Genomic DNA, 13,844 nt, shown 5'->3' with positions numbered 1-13,844 from the left:
CGGTATGAGCATGATCAGAAACTAAAAGAATTTATAGAATGTACATTAAAAATGACCCGCTGATTGGAAGAGGGCCCCTGCCCGGTTGAGAACTTTGAAATTTCAATAAAGGACGATTCACGGATTCCTAGCCGGTCGTACGGCTTTAATTTCCACGTGGGGTTGGCATATTATGGTCCCACGTGGGATTAAAAAGAAGCATTTGCTTTTTTTCCCCAAAAAAAAAAACATTTGTTTTTCCTCGACAGATCTCATCTATATGGAAAATCTATGGACACACTGGCCATAGGAATGGTCCAATAGGAAGTATTGGGCCTGTTTGGTTTCGAAATTTTATTTTAAAATCACAATTCTAACTTAACTTTATCCACTACAAAACAAAATAACTCATACAAAGTCAAAGAGTGGGTCTCATTTATACCACTTTTTTTCACAACAAAACAACATAATTCATACAAAGTCAAAGGGTGACCCCCATTTTTTCCACTCAAAATCAAAATCAAAATCTGATTTTAAAATCCTACTATGAAACCAAACGCAATCTTGATCTCCGACATAACTTTAAAATAACATAAACTTAAGTCTTCATCAAGAAAGTCACGCCTATATTCATTCATTCATTCTAAACTATGTATTGTGTACCTGCAATTTTCTCTTCCATTCTGTTCCCGCTTTGTGAATGGACTCCAACACATGAATGTATACAATGTTTGATAGAAATTGTATATATATCGAATAGGGAAAAGAAAAAAGAGAAGAAGAAGAGAGCAGAGGGTGGCACGGACGTTGCAGTACAATAAATTGGGCGAACGTGTGGATTTGAACTTGGAAATGGCAGGAAAAAAAAGGGAGAGTGATGTACTTTTATAATACAACCGCCACTCATATGATAAGGTGGTCCATATGCATTTGCATGTAACTGGCTTATATTATTTAATTAGGAATTCTATGATTCAGTAACTTTTTTTCGCACTCACTTTTTTAAATGTAGGATAATTTGAATTGCAATTTTTTTTTCGGTATAAATCCTGGTATTCGGAAGTCCAATTGGGTCCCAACTAATCTAATCTAGCCGGGTCAGCTTATTAAGGGGTAAAACTCTCCCAACGTGAATTTTTTATATTCACACGGATTCGAACCCGAGATTTTACTTAAGCGGAATAAACGTCGAACCGTTTGAATAACCATAAATTGGTTTTGAATTGCAATTATTGATTGAGCATCTAATGGTAAAAAAACTGATTGCACCACATAACTGATTGCACCATATTGTTTGCTTGGAAGGAGATAAAAAAGACATATAAATAGCAAGTTTGTCGAAAATATATAAGAGTGGGAGCATTTCTAGTTTTGCATTTAACTTGTTTCAGCATTTACCGGAACGGCCTATTTGGCACCAGTCTCGACTTTGAAAGTAATCAAAAGACAGACTCAAGTGCACAATCAAATGTATGCATCATTCTCGTAATGTTGTCTCTTTATTTAAGTGATGAGAATGACAACTAATTAAAAAATGCAATGTGGATCGCTCAATTTCTAGACCTCATCTCGATGTAAAATTTCTCAATAATGTCATCTCCATCGTCCCAACTTAGCATGTCATTTCCCATTTCATGGCCAAACCCTACAAATAATAAACATTGATGGAACCAGAGCTACATCAAAAGAGAGGAATAGTGTACGTTTTACATATATATATATATATATATATGTATATGTAAATATCGTCCAATGGCTCAAAACAAGCGACCATCGGAAGGAAAAAAAAAAAAACTAAAGGTTGCTTACGACGCTCCCAAGACTGAGCAATATCTGTTCTATCGAGGGCCTTTCCTCGTCTAACTGGTTTATACAAGCTAACCCGATCTCTAACAGTTGCACGGCGTGCTTCTTCTCCTTCCCTTCCACGAGAAACTCGAAGAACTCGATGCTCCCATCTCGAATCCCGTCCTTCTGTACTATGCAGTTCTTGTAGTCCAGTACAGCCTCCGGCCCTCCCAGGATGTCCAGGACAATCAACCCAAAGTTGTATATGTCGCCTTTCTGGCTCAGCTCCTTGGAGTAGACATAGTGGGGGAGCTGATACTGAGGCTGCTGGGAGCCTTGCCTGGGCTGGCACATGTCGGGGATCTCCACACGCCCCGCAAGCTGGGCAAATCCATACTCAGACAGGCAGGCTGAGAAGTCGATGTTGATCATGACGTTTGAGGATTTTATGTTGCCGTGCACATTCAAGTGCATCCGCTTCACATAGGCTGGGGACTGGGAGTGGATGAACGCAATCGTCCTGGCAATGTCCTGCACGATCCTGAGTCGCTGATTCCAATCTAGGGCGGTGTGGCCATGCTGTCTAGAACCTTTCGAATTGCATGGAAAAGCATAATTACGTACAGTACATATTAAGTACTTTATAAGCAATATGAGAATTTGTCTTCAATTAATGAACAGTTAAAGCACGCGATGGGTCCGACACGTTGATAGATTTGTCTAGCACACACAAATCGATTATTGCCCGAGTCTTAATTATATGAATTACGCTGCACCGAGATACCAGTATATATACTTGGAGACATTCAATTAGTTACCAGCAAGGAGGTCAGCTAAGCTCCCCATAGGATAGTAATCGCAAAGCACGAACTTGATCCTCTTGGAATACAAATAAGCGGTCACCGGCACCAGATGTTCGCACCTCCTGCTAATCTCAGTCGTCCGCATGATCCTCCATCCGAACTCGGCTCTCCTCAACCTTACCTCCCTAAACCTCTTGACTGCACAGATCCTGCCGCCCAGGAAGACCACCTTCTCCGTCATCCCGAGGCAGCTCATCCCCATAACCCCGACCGAAGCCCTTAGCACCTCCCTCATGGTCGGCGGTGGCGACCACGAGCTGCCTCGGCCATTGAAGGCAGCCACAAGGGGGATGTCGTCCATGAACCCCACGAGGCAGTCCTCATACTCGTAGAAGATGGTCGTCTCTGGCTGGTCGACATTTTGGTTTTCTTCATGTCTAGGGCTTCTCTTGACCGGCTTTGTAAAGGCCCTTGTGAGCATCGAGTGATTCTTCCTTATTGTGCTCTAAGTAGGCAAGGAGGTGGACATTAATGTTGGGATCTTATGGACATTGATGTCCATATTGTGAATATCATTGGCTGGTTTTGATTGATTAGGTGTTTGATAATTAATTTTATTATTCTTGATAACATCGAGTACAAGGCGTTTCTTATTGTCGCATAGAGAATGCAAGCCTGTAATTCATAGATATTCTCCATAAATCTGATTGGTTAATACATTGTCATATAATGTGTATATATATATAATTTAATTAATTGAAAAAAATTCATGGATTCTTCTGTCATTTATAAAGGAAGAGCCGTCTTCGTGTTGGACTCTTTAGAAATTGGAAGAAACGGTCATGGGAATGTGTACAGAAGGCCTGTCGACAATGATATATATCAAATCATCATCACTTGGATTTGAATGGAATTTCGGACATCACTGGGTTAATATTGTCGAATTCTGTGATGGTCAGAAGGGATCATGTGTAGATACCAATAACCGCGGTTGGAATTCGCCAAAGCGAACTGTAGTCCAACTATGTGACATAAATTTCGTAATGCAACGTTATAATCTAAATGCAACCAAATAAAACAGAATAATATATAACAGTTCATCATTCATTCTCGAATCATGTTAATTAACATAGATTCTTAACATTCTCAAAATTTATTGAAGGCTCGTTAAAAGTAATTTATATTTCCTATTTTTCTAAGACTGGCTAATTTTCTTCAATCAACCCAATTATAGTTGGGGGAAAAAAAAAGCGTCCTATTAAGTTTGGGAAAGAAGCTAGGACAATATTGTTTTTATTGGTCCACATATCAAACCATTACCGTCTGAGCTAATGAATTTCAAACCACCGCACGAATGCTAACCTTGAGAATGTTATTTGTCGAGTTAGAAGTGAAATTGTTTAGTGAATCCAGACTTAATTAATGGACAAAAACGGGAAAGTGAGTGTAGTGCAGTGGCATACTGGTGTTCAATCATGTGCGTTGCACAGGTTTGAGTTCATATATTTATATTTTGTACGAATAATAATTATCACAGTTTAAGATAGTAATTTACTTATTATTAGTATTATTATTATTAGTGAAAATAAAAGTTCTTAACAATCAATTTTCAAAAATAATTTTCAATAGAGTTGTATGAATTTTTATTAGACCCATATATCTATTTTATAATTAAAAAAGGATAAATTACAACAACACCCCATATAGTTTGTAAAATGGTCAGTGACACCACTCCTTTAAAAAATAAGCCATATACTACTTGTCCTTTTGCTAACGTGGTACAAAGAGAACATTCACTTTGTCATGTGGATCTCATATCACGGAACGGTACAAACTAATCAATTACCTAATTTATTTACTCGAACCAAATATGACTCAATTTAAGGAAAAAATAGTAAAAATTAGAGAAAAGAGGGGTAGTGCGTGGTTAATTTTGAAAAGAAGGAGTGTCGTTGGCCATTTTACAAACAATAAGGGATGTCGTCAAAATCTACCTTAAAAAAAAGTTAATTGGAAGATAATGGGCTTATTTCTAAGAGATTCATATTGCAACTTGCAAAGAGATTAAGTTGACATTGGCCCAGAGAAAGGGTTTCTTCGAGGGAAACCTCAACGGTCCAAATTTCAATAAGATGAGCCGTTATGAGGTTTCATCAGCTCAACAAGATTGATTCAGCTCAAAAAAGAAAAAGGAGAGAGAACCCCAGCATCTTTTCTTTTTCTTTTTTCCTTTTTCCGATTATAAGGGAAGATATGGTTTAGCTAGTACAAGAATGGAAATAACAAAGTTGAATATAGAGATACGGAAGTTTCACTGACGAAAATCGAATCCGAGACCTCATGGTTTCGGACAACGACTTATACTATTGCACTAAATTCCCTTCCTCCAGCATCCTTTTTTCTTCGTACGTGTACTGAATTTCGGTCATGTCTGATACTGAAAAATTGAATGAAATGGAAATAAATGAATTTAAGAGGATCATGAAACTGATGTTTTCAAATACCAAGTGGAGGAAAAAGATAATTATGAAATATCAAGGGAACTTTGGCGAATTACCGAGGAATATCTCCCACGGTAATTGCGATATTTTTAGCAGTGGTATATTCAAAATCTTACTCCAGTAATCTGATCAACTATTGCATCAGCTACTATTTAGTTTAATCAGTGTAAAGATCTTATTCTCCACCATCCATAATGTGCATATGACTCATCTTGCCTATGTTTTGCGTATCAAGCGTGCATCGAACATAATTCGAGGAAGGGCCCTGTGTATATAAAAGCATATTTGTTATAATATGTAGGTTAGAAAAGATTGCTTAATGCTTATGTTTGATGAATACTGCTTAATGCTTATATTAGAAAAAGAGATAAGGATGAATAATATCTCAGTGTCACATCTTTAATTCTATTTGGTCAACTCTGTCACGTACTCAAGCTTTCGTGTACGCAAATCCATATCTGCAACATTCGATTGTTTGACTTTAATAATCAATCCTCCGTCTCATAGGGGCCCTCAGTTAAATGTGAAAGCGATACCTAACCTTCATTTCTAACATGCCCGTGGATCAGTTGTACCATATGATGGAATGATAACAATAAACAAGAAATAGCCCCGTAAATGCAGATTGATTTGGTTCGTTATCTAGTGCAGCAGATTTATTGCACGTATAGTGATGAACGTAGGATATTCGTTTGAGGGCTTTTTTTTTTTTTTTTTTTTTTTAGGGGTGAATAATAAAAATAATGTAAAATTCTTTTATTTATCCAAAAAAAAATAAATAATAAAAATATAAATTTTATAAGTTCGGAGAGATGAATATATATATATATATATAATAGATAATATTTAATTGAAAATTAAAAAATAATATATAAATTTTCATTGAGCATCAGGACCACCCTTATACGTAAAATAACAAACTATATGTTACACATCGGATTATAAAGTTTGTAATTACGGAATAAGTGATAAAGTACTAGCATAAATAAAGTAATTTCTGGTTACTGAGTCGATAATTCTTCTAGAATTTTTTTTTCTTTTCTCTTTTTCTTTCTTAAGGAAAAAATATTAAAGGAGGAGGAGAAGAAGTAGAAGTATAAAATAGAAATGCAATAATGTAACTCCGCCAATCACGTGGACGGTCTTCCTTTTGTTTGCCCGCTGCCCGCGTTTCCCTCCTCCGTTCCTCCCCAGGTCAAGCCTTTTCCCTCCCATTCCCACCTGCCCGGTCCCACGCTACTGTATATATAACTCCTACTCAGATGCTCATCCTACGATCATTCAATCAAACAAATAGAAAAAAAATATGGCTAAACTCAACTTCGCGATCGCTATCTTCTTCTGCTTACTCGCCGTCTCTCGGGCAGACCAGCCGGAAAAAGATGACCCCGCAGAGGGCGATCTCTCGGAACCTCGGAACACAGCAACCATCCTCCTCCCCAGCGAGAAGCCGGGTTCCGAGGCTGCCACCCTCGTACAGTTCGACCACGACACGTCCGACTCCAAGCCCGCCCACCAGGGCCACAAGGATAAGCGTGGGACCGTCCCGCTGACCTCGGTCAGCTTCCGCCCCATCAACCGCCACTTCCCGAGGGGGCACCTCCCACTCCATTACAGCCACCGCTGCCGCCACGTCCGCCACCGCTGGGCTCCCCGCCTCGGGGACTGCCACGGCTCGCGCGACATGATCCTGTCACGCGAGAGGTGGGGTTTTGCGTTTGACCCCGATCTTCACAGGATCGCCCGCCGAGTCCCCGGCAGGTGGGTGCGGGTGTACCACGGGAAACCCAGGTTTGGGCGGCATATGGACCTGACGTGGCAATCGGATGTGAAGAAAGCCCATCTACACCGCCACGAGAGAGAGGAACCCGAGCAGCATCACCGCCACCGCAATGGCCACGTCCACGGTCACCATGACCACCTCGAAGAGGCTAGGAGAGAGAGAGTAGCTGGCGGGATTTACATGAAGATCCGCAAGTTTCTGGGCCAACTTTAATTTAGGAGATGGCGCAAAGCTATATCTATACATGTATACTATTTTTATTTTTCTCTTTTTTTTTTGTGAATTTGGGTAATTTATACATGTAAGCATATTTGCATCCGATGTGAGATGTTGAACCGTATATCGTATAAATACAAGTAATACATGTTTTGTGCAGATATACTATGGAACATGAATACAATGTTTGGTTTCTCATCGCACGTGGTCATGAATATTAATTTATCTCATATAGAGGTACTTGTGATATTTATTTTTTAGCTTAATCAGACTAATTATCACGACAAAACACGTGAGAATTGGAAATCTGGAAAAAAAAATTAAAAATTTTCAGTGTCTTGGCCACGAAATTGGCGCAGATCAATAAGCTTACAGAAACCAATTAATGATATACATGGTCTTGTGACACATATGGTCTTATAATAAAGGACATAACTTAATTCTATAATTGTTAAATAATTATTTAACCCGTCCAATCTCGCAAAAAGAATTTTGGAGCGACAAAAATTAGCCAATTTTATATCTTAAGGAGAAGAAAAACACGAACTGGCCTGGTACGTGCTAGCAAGCTCCGAGCAAGGCCACGGGCTGACCTCAAAGGACGCCCCACTCACATGCTCACACGTCCACTTGGCCCTTCTTCGCCCAGGCCAGCCACGGAGATTGACATTCGATAGGCATATACCGGTGAATGGAGAGTTTTTCAGCCCTTGAATCAGCCCTGCCTCCTGGATCTTCACCCCCCACACGTCCTTGATCGTGATGCCCTTCACGTAGGGCAGAGCGTTCCGGTTATAGTATTCGTCAGGGTGGTCACCTACGTTTCCCGATATCTTTATCCCCTTCCGCACGTTCTCCATGTAAACATCGGACACGGTTATGTTCTTTATGAAGCCTCCGCGTCCAATGTTGGTTTTGATGTGTATGCCAATACCTGTGTTGTAGAGGTTGATGTTCTCTGCAAAGACATTCTCGACACCGCCAGAGACTTCACTTCCAACTGCGATTCCAGCGAATGGGGATGTTCCAGTCAGCCGCCGGATAGTGATGCTGGAGCTTAGACGGCCATACCTTATACCGTACTCGTCCCATCCACTCTTAACTGCCACTAGGTCGTCCCCAACGGATATGAATGAGTCCTCTATGCAGACATTCGAGCTTGAATCTGCATATGTAAAAACCAGAACATAGTAAGAGGTGGCACACGCAACGCATGAATCCTAATAGAAGAAAGAGCCATAATCGGCATGGCAGTCGAACTTGTACTAATCAGTAAGAAATGCATGCACGGCCGGCTCCATCAGAGCATCTTTTATGAACTTAACACAACATTTTGAAGAGAATATAAAGCTATGTTGAATTACCTGGATCAATTCCGTCGGTATTAGGAGAGTCATATGGAGCCAGTATGGTAACATAGCGGATAACGACATTTCTGTCAAGCAGAGGAAGCAATCATCGGGTCAGATAGAAGCAGCCTGCAACTTTGTAGCTTCATAGGCATAGCAACAAGCAACTAACTCTATATGTATCATGGAGTAGATCTCGGCATCAAACATTGCAGTACATTGTTGAGCCACAAAGGAAAAACTATGCGGCATCAATCATCGGCAAAGTGAAATATCACCCATATCTTGTCTAAACGTGAACCCAGGGAGTCGGGTTGGAACTTACCTGCAATATACGGGGTGAATGTTCCAAAAGGGGGAATTCCGGAAAATTACATTGGAGATGATTATGCCTTTGGAATTTACGAATTCAACAAGGTTTGGTCTGGTAAATCGGAGGGTTCGTTGCCTCCACATGTTCCACCAGACATCCCCTTGACCGTCGATCGTCCCATTCTCTCCTATAGTAGATCAATCCGGCCAATACGTTTGAGATGGCAGTTAGCAAGAACGGCGTAATTAAAAACATTATGCTATGTTATTGATCAGGGTACCGTAAAAAACACATATCTATATTCTTCGATGCACACCTGTAATCACGACATCGCGGAGTCCGTCTCCATGGATGAAGCTGATATACCGTCCACCAGGGCGCTCTCGCCCTCTTCCATAAGACGGCAAAGGAGCAATCAAGGGCCAAGTCCAGGTATCCTAATCAACAAAACGAGCTTGGAAGGATTAGCAGGATTGCACAAGGTCAGGAGTAGGACCAAAGAAACTAGTTCAGGGCATTCATACTGGACCACTTCAAGTTCAGTTTTCAATGGTCCTTATGCAAATCGATATGATGATACGGCTTATAAGATCGTATCGAAGACAATAAGCATAGTCGGTTTACGATTTCTATACAAGGTTTCTCTGGAATTACAAGTGAGCAAATTTAGGTAAGGTTGGTGAAAATATTTATTAAAACAATCAATATGGGCAAAAATAATCAATGGGCCTCCTCAAGCTTCGTTCCAAGTGAAGCGCAGGTGAGACATATGACATGGCCTTGTCGGGTGGGGTTCCGTGACCAGAAGAGCAATTACTGGACATTGGACAACCTCAATTTTTCAAATTGTGATCACACAAAACGATGTGGGATGTCGTGTCAACGCAAATAAAAGAAAAGAAAATAAGAAATATTCAGTGGATTACATCCTTTGGACTTAATTCTGCATTCAATGTATCGCAACATCACAACAATGTCAACAAACAACCGTAATCTAAGGCCCACATTCATCAAAATTTCCAACTTTGAAGAAGCATCTCTACTTCCGGGAGCTCCTTCCACCCGTTAAGGAGACGGTTCCTTAATTAAGGGACGAGACCTATTGGATGAGCATAACTGATGTCATATGAATGTTATGAAAGGTTAGGAAGGTCGGTTCAGTATACTTACAGAAAAAGAAGAAAAGTTATGGTCGGCCAGTTACGAAGGATACCCTCCATAACTATTCGTATCAAAGTAATCTCTAAAGGGAGGACTCCTTTCTATAAAATTTTCATCCTACTTCCTAATTCTCGTTCCTTATGCCTCTTGTTATCTTATCCCACTACTAATTCTTGAATATGAAAATCCTTATGCCTCTTGTTATCTTATCCCACTACTAATTCTTAAATATGAAAAATCAAGACGTTGCAATGTAAGTTATCAAAATTAGAATCTCTTTTGAAAAAAAAAAAAGAATCTGAAATCTTTTGATTATTAGTCGAAAGTGTAAGCCGCTGTGCTAAACTCTCTCTTTTTTTTTTTCATCCATCCATATTTTGGCTAATAAGTGACTAATTAATTCTCCTATATTTTTATAAAATCCCCCATTAGTAGAGGTGATTTGCAATTTTTTAGAATATCTTCTTTTCCCGAATCATGCATGAAAATGTTTAATTAATCAATCAATGTCGTCAATATGGTAGGGAAAGCTAGTGTGGCATCACTTGTCTGATGTCCAGCTGGCCAACTTATCTCAATTTTGTTGGGTATATAAATGAAAGGCACATGGATGCAGTCAAGCTGCCGCGCTGCACCTTGGGCTAGACCCGTCAATTCCTTTCCATTTTATCTCCTTTCCATATATACTTTGACATTATACCAGACTTACAATAATCTGCATCCACAACTTTTGTAAATTCCCAATTAACTTGGCCTCTCATACTACATCGAGCGAAGATAATACTCGTAGAATTGCTCCAAATGGGTATAATGGGCTTTAAGTGCACGGACAATGTCGTATATTTTGCAAACTATGTGAAAAGATGTCACCGAGAAAAACTAGATATATGGAATCGACATTCTTGATGTCGCTCCCCAAGCTGTAGATTCAGAATTTTTGTCTCAAAATTAATTCAATTCTTCTTCTCCATGGCCGCATAACTAGGCTACATTGAACCGACTAATTATTGGAGCATACATAGCAGGCCAATCCATTATGTTCAAAATATGACGAACCCTATTAATTTAGGAAACTCTATGGTATAACTATTGTACGATGTAATTATTTTTTAAACCGTTAGATGCCTTCTAGTACAATTGTCGTTTTAGTAATTGGAACCCCACCGATTATCCCCAAAATATAAAACAAATTTCCTTTTCGTTGTGCCCATAATCACTTTCCCCAGTGTCGGAATATTCCCTCTTTCACACTTTATTGGTAACAGCACCCAATCAAATTAAATCCCCATCCATAATAAATAATAATCGATGTCGTATGGTCCTAAATTACTTTTCATAGAAACTTAATTGACCGCATCAATCTGAACCCATTGGAGCATATACAATTTAAAGAAACGGGTGAAATTAATCACGTTAACTTCAGTAGTTCGTCAATATGGACATCGGTCCAAACGTGGAAGAATAGGCCAAAATTTAAGAAACAGACTAATGACGTACAATATACGTACCTGGACGGCCTTGATGACGGCGCCCCTGGCCAAGTAAAGCGTCATGTGGCTAGTGAGGTTGAAGCTGCCCGTCAAGTAAACCCCCGGTGGAATGTACAGCAACGTGCCGCCCCTTCTCCTCAGGTGCTGTATCCGGTAAATTGCCTCCTGGAATGCCTTCGTGTTGAGCGTCCTCCCGTCCCCGACGCCCCCAAAGTCGGTGATGGAGATCTTGTCGTACCGGTACCTCATCGGCACGATGCCCGAGCATGTCACTGCCAGCTCCGCCACTGAGACGGAGCTGAGCAGGGGCGAGAGGGACGCCGCCGCGAGGAGCAGTAGAATGGAGGCGCATGCCGGGGGCCGTGGCATTGTCGTGATGTGCTCGGGAGGAGTTGCGGTCAGGAAGAGGCCAAGCGGAAGAGTACAAGGAAAGCTCCGGGGAGGAGGAGGAGATGTGCGGAAGGTTGTTACAAGTAGAAGAGTCCAAACGGAGCTTTACGGGAAGAGATAATCTGCGTCGTCGGTTCCGGTAGATAGATTAATGTAAAGAGAAATCAGCAGAGAGAGAGAGAGAGAGAGGGACGAGAAGAAGAAGAGAGTAATTTGTCTGCAAGTGATTGTCTTCAATGGGGGAGAAGAAGAAGACAGACGAGAGAGAGGGAAGAGAGGGCAGAGCAGAAGTCTAGCCGTTAAATATGGGGTGGGTTGGTCCAGGTACCATATTTTTTTATGGTATTCGATATAAGGGATAGATATTGCCCCGTTTGTTTTCCTGAAATTTGATTTTAACTTTAACTTTAACTTTAACTCAACACACTACACAACAAAAACACACGTTTCCCAAGTCAAATTTATAACTACATCTCATTTGTCTTTTTCCACAATCAAAATCAAAATCAAAATCAAAATAACTTTAACTCTGAATCCAAACGGTCCGTTAAGATTTTAGAACCAGATTTTACCTTTTAAATCGCGAAATCAGAACCTACCCAAAACTTATATTATATTACAGGTTCCGAGTACCATGTTAGAACGTATAATTTTTTTGTCTCGCTAAATAAAATCGAAAATATCTCATCTATAATCAGTAATCACGCAAATCAAAATGTCGACATATATTTAAATTTTTTAAAATTATTGACTATATTTTTTAAATATAGGAATATCTAAATATATCTATAATATATAATTAGGAAAATTATTATTCAGATCCGATTTTAGGTACCATATATGTAAGAATCGGAACCGGAACCGGAATCAGTTTTTATCGGTTTCATATTTTAATACCTGGATCCTAACCTATTTTCAATACGAGTTACGCGGACCCTACTCTAATGGGTAGATTTCGATCGGTTCTGAATATATCTGATATTTGTGCACACGCTTAGTTAAATCTATAGAGCGAGTTTGATGAGTGAGGTTCGGCTTTGTGCAATTATTAGCTAGTTTTTATATTTATTTTTCCTATGGGACCACGAGTATCGTCGATCGGTTGATCACGAAATACTTTTAATGAGTTTCAAAATCTTATACATAAAATCTATTTGGTGAAAGTATAATTTACTGTTGAGTCACATTTTTAGAATTCGTAATTAGTAGCTTTTGAAGGATTACTTGTCTTAGAGCTAAAAAAAAAAAGATTACTTGTCAACATAATATTCTGGGACTAGCTTCAATATTGTAATTACAGAAATTAAAAGGACTGCTTTTATAAGATTCATGTGTGTTCAAAAGTAAATGAAATTATTCAAACTGCAATTCACCAAAAAGAAAAATTTTATTCAACTGCACGCAATAAAATTTGGGCCTAGTCCACCCATTCACCCAATATATATATATATATTGTTTAACTGCAGAGAATTTTGCCATTAAGGTCCGATGAGAAAATGTAGGCTTACGCTTTCTATCTATATTCACAATCTGATTAGCTAAATCTCGTATAATAAATCAGCCAAACATGATATGGCTATGCAACTTATCAAGGCCACGTTCATTTGGCAACATTCAATTATGACACCATGAATTTCTCAGTTATCGTTATTTGCTTGGTAAAAAACTCAAAAGTACGTAGTACCGAAATGATTTTTAATCAATCAAGAATTCAGGTTATGATTTTGAAAACATGTCATATAAGTTTTTCTTCCTAATGAACACTCTCACAAGTGTTCAACCGAAAAAGTTTTCAGTGAAAGATCTCACCTCAGATGACTTGAAAAAGCACAAATCAATCATAACAAATAAGAAAATAAGTGGTAATTACCACTTGAATAATTATCATAATTATGAGATAAAATCATTTAAATTTTTTGTTGTTTAATAACATTGCCTCACAATATCAAGAACTACATTAATTACTACTATGTAATATCTGATCTATTAAGCTCAATTACTTGCACATCTAGATCTGATATACATTGGTCAAAACAACCAATTGTCTTGACTCCCCTATCATCCAATGATA

General features: G+C 39.2%; 2 protein-coding genes across 2 annotated transcripts; both read right to left on the bottom strand.

Annotated features, from left to right (window-relative positions):
* Nucleotides 1-1,602: 1,602 nt before the first annotated feature.
* LOC116192560 (probable inactive receptor kinase At3g08680) lies at nucleotides 1,603-3,159 on the bottom strand. The gene is made up of 2 exons (XM_031521134.1): nucleotides 2,586-3,159; nucleotides 1,603-2,357 (listed from the first exon to the last, which is right to left on the bottom strand). Exons 1-2 carry the CDS (start codon nucleotides 3,049-3,051, stop codon nucleotides 1,774-1,776), a joined length of 1,050 nt encoding a protein of 349 aa, XP_031376994.1. The 5' UTR covers nucleotides 3,052-3,159; the 3' UTR covers nucleotides 1,603-1,773.
* Nucleotides 3,160-7,397: 4,238 nt separating this feature from the next.
* Nucleotides 7,398-12,060, bottom strand: LOC116191017 (probable polygalacturonase). The gene is made up of 5 exons (XM_031520219.1): nucleotides 11,402-12,060; nucleotides 9,049-9,169; nucleotides 8,745-8,919; nucleotides 8,435-8,505; nucleotides 7,398-8,235 (listed from the first exon to the last, which is right to left on the bottom strand). Exons 1-5 carry the CDS (start codon nucleotides 11,750-11,752, stop codon nucleotides 7,595-7,597), a joined length of 1,359 nt encoding a protein of 452 aa, XP_031376079.1. The 5' UTR covers nucleotides 11,753-12,060; the 3' UTR covers nucleotides 7,398-7,594.
* Between the last annotated feature and the right edge of the window lie 1,784 nt (nucleotides 12,061-13,844).

The sequence above is a fragment of the Punica granatum genome, chromosome 1 (assembly GCF_007655135.1).
Source record: "Punica granatum isolate Tunisia-2019 chromosome 1, ASM765513v2, whole genome shotgun sequence".
Classification (NCBI taxonomy): domain Eukaryota; kingdom Viridiplantae; phylum Streptophyta; class Magnoliopsida; order Myrtales; family Lythraceae; genus Punica; species Punica granatum.
Note: the sequence above shows the minus strand (reverse complement) of the source record. Positions and strands in the feature narration are given on the sequence as shown.

Bases quoted from the DNA above. Each gene is read 5' to 3' on its own strand.
- LOC116192560 (XM_031521134.1), bottom strand. From the start codon at position 3,051: ATGCTCACAAGGGCCTTTACAAAGCCGGTCAAGAGAAGCCCTAGACAT. The intron at 2,358-2,585 runs GTAACTAATTGA...GCAATTCGAAAG, and splicing joins CTTAGCTGACCTCCTTGCTG to GTTCTAGACAGCATGGCCAC.
- LOC116191017 (XM_031520219.1), bottom strand. From the start codon at position 11,752: ATGCCACGGCCCCCGGCATGCGCCTCCATTCTACTGCTCCTCGCGGCG. The intron at 8,506-8,744 runs GTAAGTTCCAAC...TCTGCTTGACAG, and splicing joins ATTCACCCCGTATATTGCAG to AAATGTCGTTATCCGCTATG. The intron at 8,236-8,434 runs GTAATTCAACAT...TTACATATGCAG, and splicing joins TACCGACGGAATTGATCCAG to ATTCAAGCTCGAATGTCTGC.